At 39.6% G+C, this 21,302-nt stretch overlaps 1 protein-coding gene across 3 annotated transcripts in view; it reads right to left on the reverse strand.

Moving 5' to 3' along the window:
* The window catches only part of CCDC146 (coiled-coil domain containing 146), a 165,922-nt gene that overhangs the window by 38,295 nt on the left and 106,325 nt on the right, over positions 1-21,302 (reverse strand). For all 3 annotated transcript variants that reach the window (XM_075208740.1, XM_075208738.1, XM_075208739.1), the window contains exons 8-11: positions 20,089-20,316; positions 19,578-19,764; positions 12,130-12,225; positions 10,654-10,824 (exon numbers count right to left, since the gene is read on the reverse strand). In XM_075208740.1, coding sequence (XP_075064841.1) covers positions 10,654-10,824; positions 12,130-12,225; positions 19,578-19,764; positions 20,089-20,316 — 682 coding nt within the window. The remainder of the gene's footprint in view (positions 1-10,653; positions 10,825-12,129; positions 12,226-19,577; positions 19,765-20,088; positions 20,317-21,302) is intronic.

The raw sequence follows: 21,302 nt of genomic DNA on the forward strand, positions 1-21,302 counted from the left end.
CACATTCAATTTAGTGTCACATGCTTTTGTATTATAGTAGAATACATGTACACTCACACAAAATTACAAGCAGCAGGGAACACTATCAGAAGAAGAGCAGATATTCTTAATCTTACAATATTTAATGGAAAACCCAGCACGAGGGAAGGTGTCACCCACTTAGTGAGGACACGCCTCCTCCTCAACTGCCATCCCCAACATGGCAGTTATTCCTGTCCATCTCAGATCCTGGTGGGAGCTGATACTATTACAGCCGCCTACCAGGCTTTAACACCCCTTGCTACCTCAAGTTCCAATGCTGTCTGAGTCCTCTGCAGCAGGCGAGAACTGTTGGCAGCCCCATCTCAGCTACACCAGGGGAGACTGGAGCTGCATGCCATGGCCCGTTGCTGCCCTGGTGCAGATTCTGGGTCCCCAGTAGCTTAGTTTCTGTGACCAGGTGACCTTTTTGTCGGGTAGCTAGAGTTGGAACGGGGGCGGTATGGGAGCGCAGTTGATGCCCTCCCCGCTCTTGTCCGTGGTGTTCAGTGAACACCGCTAGTTGTAAAACATAAAATAGAATAAAAACAAAAAATAAGAGATAGAACTAAATTAAAAAGTGCCCTACTTCATAGTACTTTGAAAAAACTGACTTTCCTCCATCCAAGGCCAGAGAGGGGAGGGAACCGGCCAGTCAGGTTGTTAGGATTTAGTGCCTTACTCCGAGCACAGCGCCCTCTATACCGCATGGTCAGCAGTGTCCCCCAAATGACTATGTAAGAGAAATTAACATTACATAATAATTAATGACATCAATTAACAGGTCTAAAATGGATGTATTACAGTTGGGACAAGCACAGAAAAGTATCTTAATGAACCGCTGTCAATAGAGCACAGCATACTCAAAAAACAATAGTATGTCTTTTCATTTGTAAAACAAGGGTACTCTCATCTCAGTAATGCTTAATTCAAAAGTTCTTGTTTGTCAATGCAAAAAGTAATAATATATAGGCACAATTGACATGAATATATGTAAAACATGTCCATTTTTCATGTGTATCAAATTACTCATTTTGAAAGTGTTCTATGATGGAATGTGTGTATAATTGTCAGTGATTGCACCTTAAACTAGCAATGTGTTCTTTTTGAATTTGAAACTTGTGTATTATAAAGAATAATATACCCACTGTAATATAAAAAGGATATTAGAAGTAGAGATGGGCGGGCTCGGTTTCCTGAAAACCGAACCCACCCAAACTTTGGTGTTCTGAGTTCCGAGCCGAGTCAGCTCGGTACTGTTGCGCCTATTCGGATTCCAAAATGAGGCAAAACATCATCGTGACATCGTCGGATCTCGGAAGTTTTTGATTCAATAAATACCCGCCTCCACGGCAATCTAGCGCCATTTGAGAGAGGGACAGAGAAGGGTTAGGTCAGAATATTGAGCAGGCAAAGGGATCGAATAGAAGTAGGAGTGCTGAAATCCTAATATAGCAGTCATTGCACTGTATTTTCCTGAATTTGCACTACAAAGTGTAGGGTCTGGTATACACCCTTATAAAAGAGCGGAATTTCTGAGTGCTGAAATCCTAATATACCAGTCATTGCACTGTATTTTTCTGAATTTGCATTAATAAGTGTATTGTCTAATATACACCCAAAGATGAGTGCTCAATTGCTAAGAGTCATTGATGAAGAGGAACACAAGCAGGCTTGGCTGTAGAATTTGCAGGCAAATTCTACTGCGTTATATAGATAACACCCAAAGAGAAGAGCTCCATTGCTCCATTGGTAATTGTAATTGCTGAAATAGAAATTATAGGCCTGTCTGGCTTGGTCTAAATCTGCAGTTACATTTTATTGTACCATAGCTTATACAGAAACAGGAGGGGTGGCATTGTTCTTGTCACTCTCCAGTCTCAGTCATGATGATACTAATCCTTCTACCACATGTACTAAAGTCTATGTTCAAGTGCATACTGTTTTTAAGTGAGGGAAACAAAAATGTATTTTAAAGAAAAAAAAACTTTCTAAAAAAGGTAAAAGTTTACTGTAGAAAAACATAAAATTGCCAACATGCCATTCTACCCAAAATATTACCAGGCATACCAGCATCAGCTCCCTTCTCTTAGCTAGATTTCAGCCCCTGCTGCAATCTACACTGTCATGATAATCACCCTCCTCATTCTGTACATCTTCCTCAAACAATAGTAATTCATCCCCGCTGGAATCCGCCATCATAGAAGTCTGTGTACTTTGATGTAATTGCCGATCATGGGCTTCCTCATGAAATTTGTAGTTCATTTTATGGCAGAGCTGTCATGATTTTTGGGCAATTCTTTTAGAGCAGAGCAAATATCAAAATGTTGTGCTGACTCATCTGCATCACCACTGGTGTCTTGGGAAAGTTTTTTCCGAGAAGCAGTTGCCAGAGAAACTGAAGGAGTAGATGTCATTACAAGATGTTGATAGCTCTTGTATCCTGGCGAAGCGAATTAAGTACTTAATCTACAATTACAATATAGTTAGCAGATTTACTTAGTTTTATTTCATCCGTAAGATTTCTCTAGCTGCTTCTCCAAAAGTATAATTAAGGCAATCACTTGAATCAAGCTAACAGTGTCTGCACTCTCTTCACAGGTGACTACTTCACTGGAGTAAAGTATATTCCCCTCAAATGCTAGTCTTCTTGCAGCTGCGGCATTCTCCTACATGCTGTTGCAGAATCTCGAAAATTACCCTAACTTTTTCGGGACACAAACAGCATCTCCTGCATGTCATTGTCATTTTTTAAAAGTTCTGTAACACCAAGTTGATTGTGTGAGCAAAACAAGAAATGTGATGGAATTCCTCCCCGCTGCAATGCTCTAACAATATTGGTGTCGTTATCAGAAATCACATATCCTCTGGAGAGTCCAAGCAGGATTAGCTATGTTGCAATGACATCTCTTACTTTTTGTAACAGATTGTCAGCTGTATGCCCCTTAGTGAAGCCGCTGATACACAGAGTCGCCCACTTCGGAAAAATGTGACGGTAAAGTCCAGAAATTTTTCCAGCCACAGACAGCATCTCCTGCATGTCCCTGTCATCATCCACATCAGCAGCAGCTAATTATGTAGCGCCAGTAATTGTGCTGTGCAGTACAGAGCAGATGAGAACTAAGCAGAAACCATTATAAGTTATGTTAGTTACGTAGATAGTTATAAGATATAGTTATAAGTTATGCTAGCTCACATCAGTCCCTACCCCATTTAACTTTGCCTTGATTACAGGTGTTTTTTAATTTACCAAGGAAAATTGAGGGTTTTTTTACATTTTGGTTTCCCTCACTTTAAAAACACTATGCACGAGGGTGAGGGGGCACCGAAACGAGATCCACAACAAAGTACAAGAGCTCAGGCCTTAAATATATAGAGTATGACGGATCTGGAGAGCTCAAGAATTAAAGTTGTGTATAGTATATGCCTTTCGTTACTCGGATGACATTAGGTTGGGCCACCCTGTACATTCATGTGCCCAATATAACGCATTGAAAGGGTTTTTGATGTATCTTCTTTGGTTAAAAGGTGCCGATATATTGTTGTGTTCCTTACCCACTATGTATCCCCCCCCCTTTTACCCATTTGCTTATTGTCCTTCCCTCCTCCCCCCCCCCTTTTTTTATTTCTGTACCCCTTAAAAACTTTTGCAAAATTTAATAAAAACTTTTAAAGGAAAAAAAACAACCACTATGCACCTCAGTCTTTAACATAGGCTTTAGCAGATGACGTACAGGCATTCCTACCATCAGGACTGGTGCCAGCAGCTGCTTGGTGCTCCTGGTCTGTTCTCGACTGATGTGAATCCATGTCGATGGCACAGTACAATGTCAGTACACTTTAAAGAACACTGCCAGGCCTATTAATAATGCTATGGCATAATACAATGTGAGTGGAGACTTTAAAAAATATATTCAAGGCCGATTACTTCTGTTGAAGCACTGAACACTGGCAACTATTTGGGGGTGAGCTATGGCAGTCTTTTGGACAAAAGTAAAATCATATTGTGACCTGTGAGGTGCTAAAAATTGACTGGAAATAACTGGAAATTAGTGTTATTGAGGTTAATAATAATGTAGGTACAAAATAATTGCTAAATTATGTGATTTTCGCCCAACAAGTGACATTTTGTCAAAAAAAGCAAAACAAAACCAAAACACGCAAGGGCAGTTTTGGCAAAACCAAAACCAAAAGCCAGAGGTAATCCAGATCCACAACCAAAACACGGGGGTCAGTGAGCATCTCTAATTAGAAGTCACCTTGGTATTTTGTGATCTGTATAAAAGTACTGGGCCTGTGCCTTGTGTTTGTCACAGAACTCCACTGTGACTTTTACGATCATTCAATGTTACAGAAGGGGGCACATGATTCCCATAATAGTTATAGTCACACTTATAGTATCAGTTACAAATAAGCACACAAATTAGGTTCTGTCTACAGAATCATATATTCCCTTATGCTTATTGAAGATATACAGAATGTGAAAAGCCCATATTTAAAGTAAGATATATATGTAATATATAGCTATGTTTTAGTTTTTCATTGTGAGATTACAAAATGTTTAAATAAACGATATTTAAGCATAGAAAGTTCCCCGTCAGCAAATATGAAAGAAAGTAAGTGTGATGTGATGCAACTTCCCATAGACAGCAATTTCCCAAGAATTTGACATGATGCCAACATTGCAAATCTGGATATAATGTAATAAAATCTGTAGCAGCATGGTAACACCCACACACACTGAAATAAACAGAGTATAAATATGTTGTTCCGCTAAAACGTGTAATAGCTCATCAATAGTAGAGAAACACCCACATGGAGAATACAAAAGTAATTATATATAGAAAAAAATATGATTATGATTCAGATTCTAATTGAATAGTAAACCTAAACATTCACTCCTTAAGGAAGAAAAAATAAAACTATAAATGAAAAACAATTACTATTTTTTTCTGTTAGAGAATATGCACACTATACTTTATTTTTAAATACTCCTGCAAATAAGATCTCAGATTTAATCATCAGTTCCTTACTATATAAATAGACTAATCATACAAAGGGTGAAGGGAGATTCCATAGTACAGTACATATTTCCTTAATGCCATAGTAACCAAAATCAAATATGTTCTATAACTCAATAAAAAACATATACAATATACAGAAAAACACAGGAACCCATATATCATTATTCATCTATGTTCTATCATTGTGAGCCAAGTATATTAAGTTAGTCTTGTTTATTATTCAATGTCCAAACCAGCAGCAGTAAAAATATTAGGCTTATAAATCCTTGAGTTGTTACAATTTAGAGACTGTTGCAACTAATTTCAGATAATACTCATAGGCACATAGGAATCTAACATTAAAATCAATTAGTAATTAAATCCAATATGCTCCAGATTCTGCAAGCATCAAAGATTTTGTCTGATAACTGAATGCAGACATAGACTTAAATCCAGTCATAGAATTAGATGCTCAAGATCTTATTTTCAGTTATATGTCTGTCCAAAAAGAAATATTTATAATTTATATTATGGGAAACCAACCAGTTCGTATTATTAGTAGGCACATGTACAATATTAATATTACTAAAGAAAAGGAGGGAAACTGTCAGGAACACAAATAGGATGGTGCCACCAACTGGTATTGACGATACTGAACAAGGAGGCGCGAAGTCTAACGCACTCCTGGTGTTCACGAGGGACTCCCGCAAGGAGGTTTCTACATGGCTGCATGAGGTGTGCAGGTCGCAGCTCTCCAAGAAAGTTACCAGTGTAGCAGAGGTGAGAATAGTCAGACATTCCGGATCAGGCCAAACTGGAAGCGTGGTACCGAGGGAGATCCAAATAGAGAGGTCAGAGTAGCCGAAGTCAGAACCAGGTGTATCAAACATAAATCACAAACCAGAACAAAAATCAAAGGCGGGTCAATACAAAAAGCAATGCAGGATTCAATGGAATGGATTCGCTGGAGACAGGAGACCTGATACTCTGGCACCCTGATGAAGGGCAGGAGGAAGAGGACGGTCAGAGGAGAACTAGCCGCCGATAGGAGCAGGGGAAAGAAACGGGACACACACTGCGCATGCGCCTGATGGTGCTCAGACGGCTGGGGAAAGCCATGTCCCCGTTGTCAAGCCACAGGAATGCCCCTTGCCATCTCCGCTGCATAGCAGGCATATGGGGACGGCGTCTGACACCAACATAAAGGGGCATAATTAATTAGCTTTGCAGCCCGAGTCCTGCATGAGTCCTGTTTCCGCAGCATCGCGGATTTCCGTGCGCACCCATAGGTTTGCAAAGGGAAAATCACAATGTTACGGTACCGTATTGTCACTTTACATGTGCAGCTGCTCGCAATTGGGGCAAATTCAATTAGCTTTGGGGTTCGCAAAGAGTACTATGGCTTAAGAGGCAGTTGGACTTCAATTCATTCCACATGTCACAATGCCAGTTAAATCAACAAATTAAGGTTCTCCATATTGTGATATTACATATCCACAAAAACTGCTACATCACTATTGACAAATATTTAACTCACTCTTAACAGCTATCTAATCTAATTCCACAGGGATTTTCACTTAATGGAGAAAAGGATGTGAATTTTACAAAACTGGTCAAACTTTCAAATGTCAATGCAAATAAGAGTCATAGTGGGAAAAAAAATAATTAATGAGTGTAAAATACAGTACAAATTAATTAAATCCTCTAAACTCAATTGTCTCATTGTAACTTATCTAACAATTTTTGCACTTTTTTTTATTTTAGTCTATTGTGTTTCTGTGGTTCTTTTATATAGAAACATTATATGTGGCATTCATCATTCACATGTACACTATATGGACAAAAGTATTCATATGTTTGACCATTACACTAATAGGGACTGTAATGACATTGTATTCAAATACTATCATGTAAATATAAAGCTTTCCCTACTCATGGTTGATCAGAGGCAGCATACACTTGCCCTCCCCATGGTTTACAATTGCTCTGTTACAGCTAGCTTCATCTTGGTACTCGTACTACCATATGCTTGTTTTCTATTTTGTTAGACTTTGTTAACTTATATTTTTGTACTGTACATGTATATATACATAAATATATATATATATATATATATATATATATATATATATATTATGATAGAGACAGAGATAGAGATAGATGTCGATATATCGATAGATATATACACTATATGGACGAAAGTATTCAGACTCTTGACCATTACACCAACATGGACTGTAATGACATTGTAATCAAATACATATACTTTAATATGGAGTTGGTCCCCCCTTTGCAGAGATAACAGCTTCCACTTTTCTTGGAAGGATTTCCACAAGATGTTGGAGTGTTTCTGTGGGAATTTGTTTCCATTCATATTGTAGAGCATTTATGAGGTCAGGCACTGATGTTGGATGAGAAGGCCTGGCTCGCAATCTCCGTTCCAGTTCATCCCAAAGGTGTTTGGGGTTGAGGTCAGGGCTCTCTCTGTTTGTAGTCCTTGCTTTGTGCCCTGGGGCACAGTCAAGTTGGAATAGAAAGGGGCCTTCCCCAAACTGTTGTCTCAAAGTTGGAAGCATAGCATTGTCCAAACTGACTTGGTATGCTGAAGCATTAAGATTGCCCTTCACTGGAGATAAAGTACATTGCAGAGACTGAAAGGCATCACTAGATACTCAGTGTCCATCTCTGTATTAAAGGCGGTCTTCCATTTGTTTCCTTAGCGGATTCGTATCAAGTTGCAAGCGCCTCTGAGGTCTAGATTTGGTACAGATCTGGGCTCCTCGAATACGATTAAATAATGCTGATATGAGTGGAAGTGGATAGCAGTTCTTAATCGTGATTGCATTCATCTTGCAGTAATCTCTGCAAGGTCTTAGGGTTCCATCTTTCTTTTTGACTTAGGTTTTCCGAGATGTATTCTGATCTAACTCAGGTTTCAGAAAAACATATTATTAGGTTAATTGGCTGCTATCAAAGTTGACCCTAGTCTATAACTCTGTTTGTATGTGTGTGTGTGTGTGTGTGTGTGTGTGTGTGTGTGTGTGTGTGTGTATGTATGTATGTATGTTAGGGAATTTAGACTGTACGCTCCAATGCCAGTCAAACTGCAGCAAATGTGTCCTGAGCCATTGTAGGCCCAAGATGATTGGGTTGATGGACTGTGGAAGAATTAGGAACTTAATTCACTCAGAGTGGAGAGCTCCTACCAGCAACCAAACTGGACTGGTTACGCAACTGATGAAACCGTTAGCGTCTCGATTACCATCAACTGCGGTCAGTGCCAGAGGTTGTGGCTGTGGATGAGTGGAGAGATGGAGCTTGGATGCTAAAGTGGCGGATATGAAGTTCCCGGCAGATTCAGAGTCCACAAAAGCTGTCAACTGTAGAGGGCCATCCGGAGAAAGGAGAGTTACTGGGGAAGTCTGATTCTTTCAGGGAGTATGAGACTCGGATCCTAGGACAATCCCCCTGTCATTTTCTAGGATAAGGCTTTTCCCGGCATCTTTGGGCAAGAAGAAAGAAAATGACCAGGCTCCCCATAACAGAGGCAAAGAGGTTTCTTTATAGGCCTATCCGGTTCTTCTTGGGTAAAACGAGAGCAGCCTATCTGCATCGGTTCCTCAGTAATGGGAGTAGTAGTCTGAAAACATGGTGTCAAGCAGGAAAAGAACAATGGGCTTGGTCCTGTTCTTGAGTATGCTATGGCGGATATCCACCTTTATGCAGAGGGAAATCAAATCAGGCTTGACGGTAAATCATGCGAAGCCAGAACGTCCTTGAGATGGTCGTTTAAGCCTTGTCAGAAGGTATCTACTAAGGCTTCATTGTTCCACTTAAGTTCTGAGGCTAAGGTCCGGAACTGTACTACATACTGGCCCGCAGTGAAGGGTCCCTGACAAAGGGTCAGCAGACTGGAAGCAGCTGAAGAAACACGTCCAGGTTCATCAAAAACTTGATGGAAATTTTCGATTAAGACGTGGTGTTCTGGAACATAGCATCATCACATTCCCACAGGGGAGAAGCCCAGGCGAGAGTTTGTCCGGTGAGAAAAGAGATGATAAAGGCCACTTTAGTCCTTTTGGATGCAAAGTTCTCAGGAGCAAGCTCAAATTGGATGGTGCACTGGTTTAGGAATCTGAGACATTTCTTAGTGTTGCCATCATATTTCTCTGGGGACAGAATGCAAAGACCTCTAAAACAGTCAGAACTGGGGATAGTAGTGGGAACAGAGGATGGAGCTGTCACGGCTGGCGGTGCTTGGCGTGTAGGAAGAAAGCTTTGAAGGGAATCTACCTACGAGACTACCCCCTGGATACATTGTAATAGCTGCGTTTGGTTGCATTCCTGCTAGTCAACTCTTTGTGCCAAATGAAGCAGAAGATCTCGGGCAGCAGGTTCACCCTGTCCATCCATGTTGCCAGAATATACGGTCATGATTAGTGAATCAGATGGTGCCACTTGCTGGTATCAGCACAACTGATCAGGGAGGCGCGGAGCCTAATGCACCCCTGGAATAGACCAGGGACCCCCATAAAGAATTATGGGCTTAACTGCATGGGTGCATAGGTCATGGTTCTGTGAGACAGTCACTAGCTAAGTAATGGGTGAAGACTGAAGTCTGAACCAGCTGGAAAGCAAGTTACACAAGGGTGATCCAGAGAATGGTCAGAGCAATCCCCAACCACTTGTAATTCAGCACATCTCTCCTTGGGATTCTTCCACCTGCATTTTTTTCTGTTCTATCCGGGGACAAGGAACAGTGTACGTGATTGTTCCATCAAAGAGAGGAGTGGAATTAAAGAACTTTTTGGTATTGGTTGAACCATTCACGCTAACTGCATTTAAAGTTTACTCTCCAATTCTATGAGTGGGATCCACATTTCAATGTCAGGAGAAATATATTCCCAAAATTATTAATACTAAGATGCCGGTGGAGGAATCCTAAGGAGAGGTGTGCTGAATTACAATCGGTTGGTAGTTGAAATATAGACACTAATTAACCCTTGGAGTGTTGGGACTAATACAGGAGCTATTATAAAATAGGGAACCTCTTTTTTTTCCCTTTAGTGAACTTCATTGTTTTTAATTTTGAAGAGGTGTATATGTATTTGTTTGACATGGGTGGATTCACATATTTTTCTGTACATTTTAAATTATTAAATATCTGATTTTAATATAATAACCAATCCTTTATGATTGTGTCTGTTACATGCCAATCATAAGTCATAGCCATTTCCACAGCGCTGCTCTTTGGGATATTTGTTCTTATTTCTATGTGTTCCCATAAGAGGAAGGTGACTTTTTGGTGCAGCAGGTGAAAGAAATAGAAAATAAAATAACATCTGCAGTAGCAATTATTTGTGCTCATAGGGCAGTTAAGTTAGTGACCAGCAAAGGCACTCCTAATAAAAATGATGCCTTTCCTACTTTCCTGTAAGGGGTAAAATAAAGTTGTCTTTGCAAATATTCTATGGGATGTGTCGGTTTATTCTATCCATCTACATGTGTTAGGGATGTGTCTCATCAGAACGCCATTTTTAATTTTGCTTACGTTACCTTTTTCTGGTGTCAACAATGGTATGTGTTTCTGCTAGTAAGAGAATATTGCTTTAGTGATACAAACTTTGGTTACCTGAGCTTTTAAAAAATCCTTTGACTTCTGCTCCCTCTCATCGGCTTTGATTTGCACCAGACGAGTTAAGTTGAGCAGATCCTCCCGACATTCACCTTGCTCCTTGACAAGACGTTCTTCTTCTGCAATACACTGCGCTAGCAGATGCGCCTCCATCTCCGTCTGTGTTTGCTGCATTGGGAGTTAAGTGAAAGAAAGGACTATTGTGAATTAATATAATGAATTCAGGGTAGACTTTTAGAGAGGTATTTGAAATAACAGTTAGATCATTTGCACTTATTCATATACTATTTTATATGTGTAGAGTTTCTGTGTTCTACAAACTATTTGACTATAATCAAGGCTACTTGTTTGTGGTTAATAACATAATGTCGTATTTACTAATAAATTGTGAACAAAGTAATAATTTTATTTTATACACAATGTCAATGTTTGGTTGTTTTGCTAATTCCTATTAGGCACATATCAATATGTCCCTTCCAACACTGGAACAGGTAATTATTATGATATAAATGGGGTTCCCCAAAAAAGTAGAAATCCACAATTATAGGGGAACTATATTGGTTTGTACAATTCTATTGTTTGATACCATTTTTTACATACTTGCCAACTGTCCATGAGGAATAGGAATTATTATTTGTCAATGGTAGGTGGTATAAAAGTTAAATAAAATAAAAAAAGGTTGCGGCTACAGCTGAGTGATACTAGCTGGCAGTAGTAAGAGGATTCTTACGGCTTCACCAGACAGTCTTTGGTACATCTGCACATGCACACTGGAGATGGAAACATAGACATGGGGTTTCCGCTCCAGATTTGGTAATAAAAAAATAAAAATAGTAGAAAATGTTTCTTTTTTTTTTTTTTTATGTAATTGAATTGGAGCATTCCAATTCAATGCTCCAATGCTTTATTTAAATAAATAAATAAAGCCTTACCTTACGCTTTGCTCCTGCTATTACCTTTCTGAGATGGTGATAGTGATAGGAAGATAGGTTTCCCTGACCCCCGGCAAGAGCTATCACCTGCAATAGCTATAACCAGTCCTTGGTAAATAAGGAAAAGTCATCAATATGGTGAGAACTCACATTTTTGCCAGAGAAAGGACTTATCTGCTTATGATAAAATTGTGGCTTTGCAAATTTTTGTTCCTATCTGCGTACTGGAGATCGTTTGTTTTAGTTCCTGGATACAATTTTCGGCATCTCTCATTCTATATGGCCTAAATGACTTAAGAATTGTGTGTACACTATTTGTATGGATTCACCTGTTGAAGAGCAAAGCCCCCTGGGAATTTATTTTAAATGTTGCAAAGTATGCATTTTCTGTAAGGAAAGAACCTCTTAAATATACATTGGCCTTTCAAAACTCTGTCTAACTGAACATGTGCACTGGACAATTAGTAAAAGTATAAATAATTATTATACATAATATGAGAGATATAATTAACATTACAAATATAATGTGAAGGATACCAACCTGTTGTGCAAAATGCCTCTTAAGTGCTTCAACTTCTTTGCGCAGTTCCTTCCTCTTTTCTACAAGCAAGCCATCATCTTTCGGGTAAATGTCTATCTATACATAATCAAGATAATGAAAACATGGTACCTTAATATTGAAATTCATAGTAGTTTAAGAGGAATTTTTATTTTAGATTGTAAAATAGTGATATAGTACCTTCCTCCACTTTTTGATCCTTTCATTGTTTTTGTTATGCCTTCAGCAGTTATGTATTTACATATGTATGTATTCTGTGTAAACTCCATCTAGTGGTCAGCCTGGTATTAACTTAAATTGAACTCTCAGAGCCTCTGTAGTTTAGTTACCAATGCACTATGGGTAGCTACAGGTCTCCATTTTAGATATTACATGCTAGAAGTAAGAGGTGCAGTATATCTCTCCCCTTAGCACAGCATCAATGGTAAGATTGCTCCCTAGTTATGCACCTTTGCCATGTGTTTTTCATGTTTGCATTACAATACATTTGTTCATGTTGTAAATGTATTTCCTTATTTCTGCATTACAGTTTTACCACTTGAATTATAACATTCTATTACTATTTGAATAAACCACATTGAAGTAGGAGTGGTTATGCTGTCTGTCTGATTATATTCAGGCTAAAGAGAAGATTATAGTGAAGACAGAACAGTAAAACATTGGCTGTCAGCAAGTGGAACACATATATTCTGATTAACAGAACTGCTACACTGCCAACTCAGTTATCTGCACATGTCAACTTAGCAGTTTCTACACAGTCTGTAACACAGTGGCCACTCAGCAAGAGGAGTGCAGCCACTTGACTTCACAGAAACCTACAAATTGTCAGTGCAGTCATCCTGATTCAGCAATAAAGCAGTTCCTGCATAGTGAAACACCTCCTTAAAGGAGCCAACACTCTGACTTCTCAGAAACTGGCACTCAGTATATGCAGTTACCTGTATACTGCAATATAGTGATCTCTATACAGTCAAACACCTACCTCTCAACATCATGTCACAGAAAACGGTCATACAAAACAAGGTCTCAAACCTGTGGTTCCTCAAAATCTTCATCTGTCACCAATGCAGCCATCATTGCCCGCGCAAAAGCTGTAGCCGCAAAAGTACGCTCCAACTTTGCAGAGCAAGAAATGCAATTGAAAATAGAGAAATCACGTTTGGAGGCAGAGAAATCACATCAGGAGGCAGAAATGACAGTAGAGAAATTACGCTTAGTGGCAATTATAGAAAAGCTTGCTGCAGAAAAGGAAGCCGCAGCTGCCATTGCTGAAGCAGACTTCTTGGAGACTGCAGATCGCCCTGATATAAAAGGCACCATCAATGTACTTGACTCAGAGCTTGGATCCCAAGATCCACTGCAACGCACATCCGAATATGTCCATCAAGTCTACAAAATGAGTAGCAACCCTCCAGAAGCACAAGGTATGCAAACAGACTTTATCAGTGAAAAAAGTCTAACACGCTGTACAGTGCAACCACATGTGAACAACAAACCGCAAGTTTACAAGCAAGAGAATTCTACACAAGGTGAACCCATGAGGGACATCCCTCCCCCTTGCCCAGAGTTTGAGTCTGTAAACTACAACAAAGGCAGCGCCTCCTGCAGACAAAAGTGGTATGACACAACCCGGCTGGAAACAGGCAATCCTAGCAGGTATGACCACACACCACTTGCTCACTATGTTCATACACCGACAGCACATCCTAGAGCCAACCAGGACACACTAGACTTTGCAAAGTTTCTTGCACGACGAGAGCTAGTAACACAAGGACTTTCAAAGTTTAATGATCGACCTGAGAGCTTCAGAGCTTGGCGATCCTCCTCCCTAAATGCAATCAGAGGCTTAGACCTTTCATATAGTGAGGAGATAGACCTCTTAATTAAATGACTTGGAAATGAGTCTGTTGAACATGCTAAAAGGATCAGAGCAATTAATATAAAGTACCCAGAGTCTGGCCTTAAGATGATCTGGGATAGACTTGATGAATGTTATGGCTCACCAGAAGCAATAGAAGCTGCACTATTCAAAAGAATTGATGATTTCCCTAGATTACTGAACAAGGGCTACCAGAGACTTAGAGAACTGAGTGACTTATTAATGGAGCTTCAAGAAGCCAAGTCTGAAGGAGACTTACCGGGACTTGCCTGCCTTGACACAGCTAGAGGCATTAACCCCATAGTTCAAAAGCTACCTTACAACCTGCAGGCACAGTGGGTCACCCATGGCTCCAAATACAAACAGCGGAACAATGTGCCAATTCCCCCATTCTCTGTTTTCGTGGACTTTGTACACCAGCTAGCTAAGGTCCGGAAACAATCCTAGTTTTGCCTTTACCCTATCAAGTGCTACCCCAATGCTACCTAGCCCACGCAAAACACCAGTTGCAGTTCACAAGACTAATGTGTATCCTCCAGATTCCTTCCACAGGTCTTCCAGATATACCAGTCAAGAGACTAAAGACAAGGATCCTAGCAAACAGTGTCCTCTACATCAGAGACCACATCCTCTTCTGAAATGCAGAACCTTCACAGAGAAGTCCCTGGAGAACCGCAAAGCCTTCCTTCGAGAAAACAACATCTGCTACAAGTGCTGCTCTTCAACATCCCACTTCGCCAAGGACTGTAAGTTCAGTGTCAACTGCACAGAGTGCAACAGCACAGAGCACAACACAGCTCTACACCCTGGGCCTCCGCCATGGACTTTATTACACAGTCACAGTGACACCGAGCATGGCGGGGAGCACAGTGGAGAGGGAAGGAACACTACTACAGTCACACCAGAGATCACTTCACAATGTACTGAAGTCTGCAAAGAAGCCATAAGTGGCAGATCTTGTTCCAAAATCTGTTTAGTAAGAGTCTACCCAAAGGGCCAGCCAGACAAAGCTGTCAAACTCTATGCAATCCTAGACGATCAAAGTAACAAGTCTCTAGCCAGATCAACTTTCTTTGAAATCTTTAGTATCAAAGGCCCCAACACTCCTTACTCCTTAAAGACTTGTGCAGGGAGTTTTGAGACAACAGGGAGGAGAGCTACTGGCTATCAAGTCAAGTCCATGGACGGAAAGACTTGTCTTCCCTTACCAATTATCACAGTGCATAAACAACAAATCAAAGATGACTAAGTCCACGGCGCAAAACAATGTATCAAATCAAAAAAGGCTGCCTGTAGCAAACTATATAGGAAACACCAATCCCTATCAAATATCAAATATCCCTATCAGCTGTGTGTATATATCACTGAGTGCAACCAGATCCCAGATAACAGGTCTGAAATTCCTACACCAGATGCAGCTATTCATCATGCACACTTGAAACATATAGCACACCTCCTACCGTAACTGGACCCTCAATCCCAGATAATTCTACTCATAGGGAGAGATATCTTAGGGGTCCACAAAGTCAGAAGCCAGATCAACGGTCCATATAATGCACCTTATGCTCAACGACTAGATCTGGGATGGGTCATAATAGGAGATGTATGTCTGGGAAACCTACACAGACCATCTTCTGTTATCAGCATGCTTACCCATACCTTGGGAAATGGACGTCCTTCTATTTTCCAGCCATGTCACAATCGCTTTCTCATAAAAGAATTGCCACACTGTCCTGTCATAGACTCCTCTAGTGACAATCACATCTGTGACAACTACCAAGATCATCTAGGCTGCACAGTCTTCCAAAGAACACAGAAGGATGATCAGGTGGCAATGTCGATTGAGGATAAACAATTCTTAGAAATAATGCAGAATGGACTAGTCAAAGATGAGGCAAACAGCTGGGTTGCACCTCTACCCTTTAGAACCCACAGACCTCGCCTACCTAACAGAGAACAAGTACTTAAATGCTTCTCTTCACTTAAACGTAACTTTCACAGGAAACCAGAGATGAGAGATCACTTCTTCCCTTTCATGGACAAAATATTTGAGAATGGCCATGCTGAGATAGCTCCCATCCTCAAAGATACAGAGGTACAGAACCAGAGACTCTGTGTATTCTCTGATGCTTCAGTTAAAGCAGTACCAGCTGTTGAATATCTTAAAACTGTGGACATAAAAGGACAATGTCATATCGGGTTTGTTATGGGCAAAGCAAAGTTAGCACCACAACCAGAGCACACCGTACCCAGACTGGAACTTTGTGCTGCAGTACTAGCTGTAGAGTTAGCTGAACTCATTGCATCTGAGTTGCCTATTGAGCTTGCAGACGCAGAATTCTACACAGACAGTAAAGTAGTGTTAGGCTACATTAACAATGAGACCAGACGATTTCATGTTTATGTCAGCAATCGAGTGCTACGGATTAGGAGATCTACCAATCCAAAACAGTGACACTATGTATCTACTGTTCACAATGCTGCAGACCACGCTACAAGAGCTGTCACAGCCAATCTCCTTAAAGACACTTCATGGCTCACAGGACCTGAATTCTTGTACAAAGCAGATTGGAACAATCCAGAAAGCCACACAATTGAGTTAGTAGACGCAGACTCAGATGTTGAAATCCGTACACAAGTGACTACAATCTATACCACAATTTCAGATTGTCAATTGGAGCCTCACAGATTTCAAAGGTTCTCAACTTGGAAATCACTTGTCAGAGCTTTTACTTGCCTAACCCACATAGCTCGGTCATTTAAAAATGTCACACTTGTAAATGCAAAGGGATGTAAGGGTTGGCATCACTGTCAAAATACTTACATAGTAACAGAGACACAACAATCCAAGAACCTCATTATCCGTGTTGTGCAACGTCAAACCTATACTAGAGAGATTCACTGTATTACCAGTGGAAAATCTATACATAGAGACAGCGTCCTGAAGAAGCTAGACCCATTCCTAGACAAGCATAATTTGCTGAGAGTAGGAGGTCGCCTTGAAGAAGCAAACTTAGAATCCAATGAGAAGCATTCATTAATCATTCGGGGAAGTCACCACGTTACTTCTTTAATTGTGCAACACTATCACAATGAAGTCAAACATCAGGAACGATTATTTACCGAAGGGGCTCTACGATCAACTGGATTCTGGATTATTGGAGCAAAACGACGTGTAAGTAACATAATCTTCAAATGTATCACTTGTCGCAGACTTCGTGGTACTTCTCAAACTCAGAAAATGGCCAATCTTCCAGCAGACAGGCTCCTCCTGGAGAGTTCAACACCAAAGACTTATAAAAACGTCAATGGAGGCAAGTACAAAGTCTTGCAAACACCTTCTGGGACAGGTGGAAGAGACAGTACATCTCTACGCTGCAATCAAGGGACAAGTGGCAAGTTGCCAAACCTAACTTAAAACCTGGTGACGTTGTGCTCGCCAGAGATTGTCAATGACAGCGCAATGAGTGGCCTTTAAGTCTTGTCACTAAAACATTCCCAAGCAAAGATGGTAAGGTCCGTAAGGTCGAGGTCAAGATTTACAAGCACGGAGAGACTAAGTTATTTCTTAGACCAGTATCTGAGCTAATCTTGTCGTTACCTTCGGAGGACTTAAATGGTGGCATCAATTGATACCAGGCGGGGAGTGTTATGCCTTCAGCAGTTATGTATTTACATATCTATGTATTCTGTGTAAACTCCATCTAGTGGTCAGCCTGGTATTAACTTAAATTGAACTCTCAGAGCCTCTGTAGTTTAGTTACTAATGCACTATGGGTAGTTACAGGTCTCCATTTTAGATATTACATGCTAGAAGCAAGAGGTGCAGTATATCTCTCCCCTTAGCACAGCATCAATGGTAAGATTGCTCCCTAGTTATGCACCTTTGCCATGTGTTTTCATGTTTGCATTACAATACATTTGTTCATGTTGTAAATGTATTTCCTTATTTCTGCATTACAGTTTTACCACTTGAATTATAACATTCTTAACTATTTGAATAAACAACATTGAAATAGGAGTGGTTATGCTGTCTGTCTGATTATATTCAGGCTAAAGAGAAGATTATAGTGAAGACAGAACAGTTTTTCTTAAGTCACCATGAACCATCACTTTTCAATGAATCATTACCACATTCAAAATGTCTCCTTCCTCTGTATATCATCTCTTTCTCAGTTACTATTTTTCTCTATATCTTCATTATTGTACCACACACCACAAGGAACTCAGAATATATTCTACTGTTGTGATATTTCTATTCACGTGGCACGTGATCTACACACAACCTCAGGATGAACTTGATATTTGCCTTTCTTGAGTTCTGCTTTTTAGTTCATCATTCAAAAGGTTTCTACTGCAAGTTGACATATTTTAGTAAAAGTTTATCATAAGTTTGTATTTTCCAGGACAATGTCTGCCATAATGTAGTCTGGAACTGTATACAGCCAGAGCCTGTCTGTAACTGGAGATTGGCCTATTCAAACTTTAAAGTCCAGATGCCATTCAAACACAGATTGAAAATTAGCACCTATAATCAGTTATAGAATCATCTCTGGTTTGTGCCAGAGATATGGGGTGCACATATGGGGTGCACTGTCTAATCTCCACTGATGTACCTGCAATCTCTTACTTTTTTTCAAACTACAATTTTTATACTCAATTGGTGACATTTAGTTGCACAATAAAAGGCAAAGCTATTGTCACAGTGTGTTTGATAAAGTACATACATTACTTCCCTAGTGATATGCACATTGTTTGGCACAGACCTGCATCTCTTCCCAGACACTATAGTGAGCTCCTCTGAGCCTATGGGAATGCAATAGAAGATTTCTTGTTGTCATAGTCAAGGAAAAAAGAGAAAAACATGGGACAGTCACCAATGTCAGCCATTACAAAAAACATACGCACTACTGTACAACACATATTGGAAAAACTTTGGTTCCCTACAGTATGTAGTTTGTTTTTGTGTCACCATTCTCTTAATGTAGTATATGTATGGAATTGTACAGGTGTCCATATGCTGTAAAAAAATTATATTTGATAAGAAATTTGTTCTTCAATACAGTCATATGCAGTGTCAATTGTTGTGAATCCACCCACTGGCAAGCCAAAACAACTGTAAATCCATTTTGGACATTTGTACAACACAGTTATATACAAAATTGAGACAAAAAAAAAAAGAATATACCTTTGATCCAACCAGGTCACCCCCCCCCCCTCCCCCCACACACACACACCCCAGACCATACACAACCATATTTTCCTTGACCATTCCCTATAACCATAAGACCATGCCTCACTTTCCAGGTGCACTTTGAGACTGAACACATGGGCATTTCTAGATAGGGTCAGGTGTCTACCATTTGTGAGAAACAACGCAGATGTGGTCATATAAGAATGTGCAAGAGAGACGCACCATAGACTCCATATGGGAAGAAAATATGTACATTCTGGCCTGCTTCTCATGTGCTGTTTTAAAATAATTTCATGAGGTTTAGTTTGACTTCCAGAAAAGCAACTCATGTCACTGAAATGTATGATGAAAACATACCTCTGCTTTGATCTTATCATATAAAGATTGAGTGTGAGCCAGACCATCATTTGTTGATTTCAATTGCAACTCCAGTTTTTTTATGTTTCTCAAATCCCTATCTTTCTCTCTCTGTTTACGAGTGAGAGTATCATGTTGTGTCTGCTTATCGATCATAGAATGACGCAAATTGAGATCTAAGGCTGCCCTGAAATGTAAATACATAAAGAAATATTAGCAGACCGTTTACCTGAACACCCCTACCACATTTTTGAACCATACAATGCAACCTGGCTTGGCTAGAGAGATTAAACATGCCATTTTCTTATGCAATGATAATCATACAAAGAATATAATATACCAAGGAGCTTATTTTTCATTAGAACACTGATTGAAGTGATTAAAAAAAACAATTTAACATCAAAATATCAACGGGGCAGCTGACCTGCACTGCTTGCATTGTAAACTCAGTAATAAGAAAATATAATATATAAGAAGACCAGAAAAAAAGAGAGAGAAAAAACTGTTTAACCTTTCTCCCAAAGCGACAGCTTCATTTTCCTTGGAAAACTCCAATAGCTTTGTGAGATGGTTAAATTCCTGTTCTTTATTTTCCAGAAAGGTTCTTTTCCCCTCTAATTCCTTCATGACGTCTTCCTTCTCCCCCATCAGCATTTTGGTTTTATTATCGATCTGTTTTAGGCTGTGGTTTAACTCTTGGCACTGTTCCTCCAGTTTCAGCTTTTTCTTTTCTGTCTCCCTAAAGGAACAATACAATATTCAGTAATGTGCTTAAAATCATTTCAAGACAAAACACTGTGCTGTACATAGCAACCTAGACATGTATCCTTACCTCCTGACCTCAACTCTGCTCAGCCAGATGTTGTATACTGAGCAACTGTAACGTCCCATCCATAAAAATGAACTGAATATGAAACTGACAAAGCCGGCTTCTTATTTAACTGTACAGATAAATGTTCTTGCAGGTGCCGTTTTCGTAAAAGTTTAAGTTGGCCAATTTCTTGTTGATATCACTATAAATATGTAACCAGTGCATTTTCATATGTAACCAGTGTATTTACTAATCTTTGATGGATAAACATTTGGGGGAGTTATGAATAAAGATTGCACAAAATAAAAGGTGCTTATTTTTTTATTGTTTTAAAAATATTTTAAAATGTCTCAATGCATTTCTCCTACAGCAAGTCATATGTCTGACCTGACCAAGGAGAAGTGCATTATTAGCTGTGAATTATTCTACTGAGTGTCATATTAACTAAATAATTTTTTCACAAAGTACTTTCAGACAGGCGCTTAATTAATGCCTAATATTTGTATTGCTCTTAATAATCTTTTGTGCAATTGTGAGTGACATAAGTCGTTGTATTATTGCACCAGGTAATAACTCCATCACAGCCAACATGTGAAGCCACCTAAATATCAAGTTCTCTAAACCAATATGAATTCATATTTTCTGTGAAAAGACAAAATATATTTGCCTTTGCCACAATAGTGTGAAATAAGCTTGAGAGATAATTCACTTTTGCATAACTATTTAAATACTCTTCATAATAAAACTCATTTAAGTAAGTACAAGTTCACAGGACAAATGCTTTTTTGTGATGTAACCCTTTAATAAGTGGGATGGATTTTACAGAAATCCACATGGATATCGGGGGGTGCAAACTAGGGATGTGCACCGCCCACTTTTGGTGTCTCGTGTTTTGTGTTTTGGATTCGGATTTG

This window comes from Mixophyes fleayi, chromosome 4 (genome assembly GCF_038048845.1).
Source record: "Mixophyes fleayi isolate aMixFle1 chromosome 4, aMixFle1.hap1, whole genome shotgun sequence".
Classification (NCBI taxonomy): Eukaryota; Metazoa; Chordata; class Amphibia; order Anura; family Limnodynastidae; genus Mixophyes; species Mixophyes fleayi.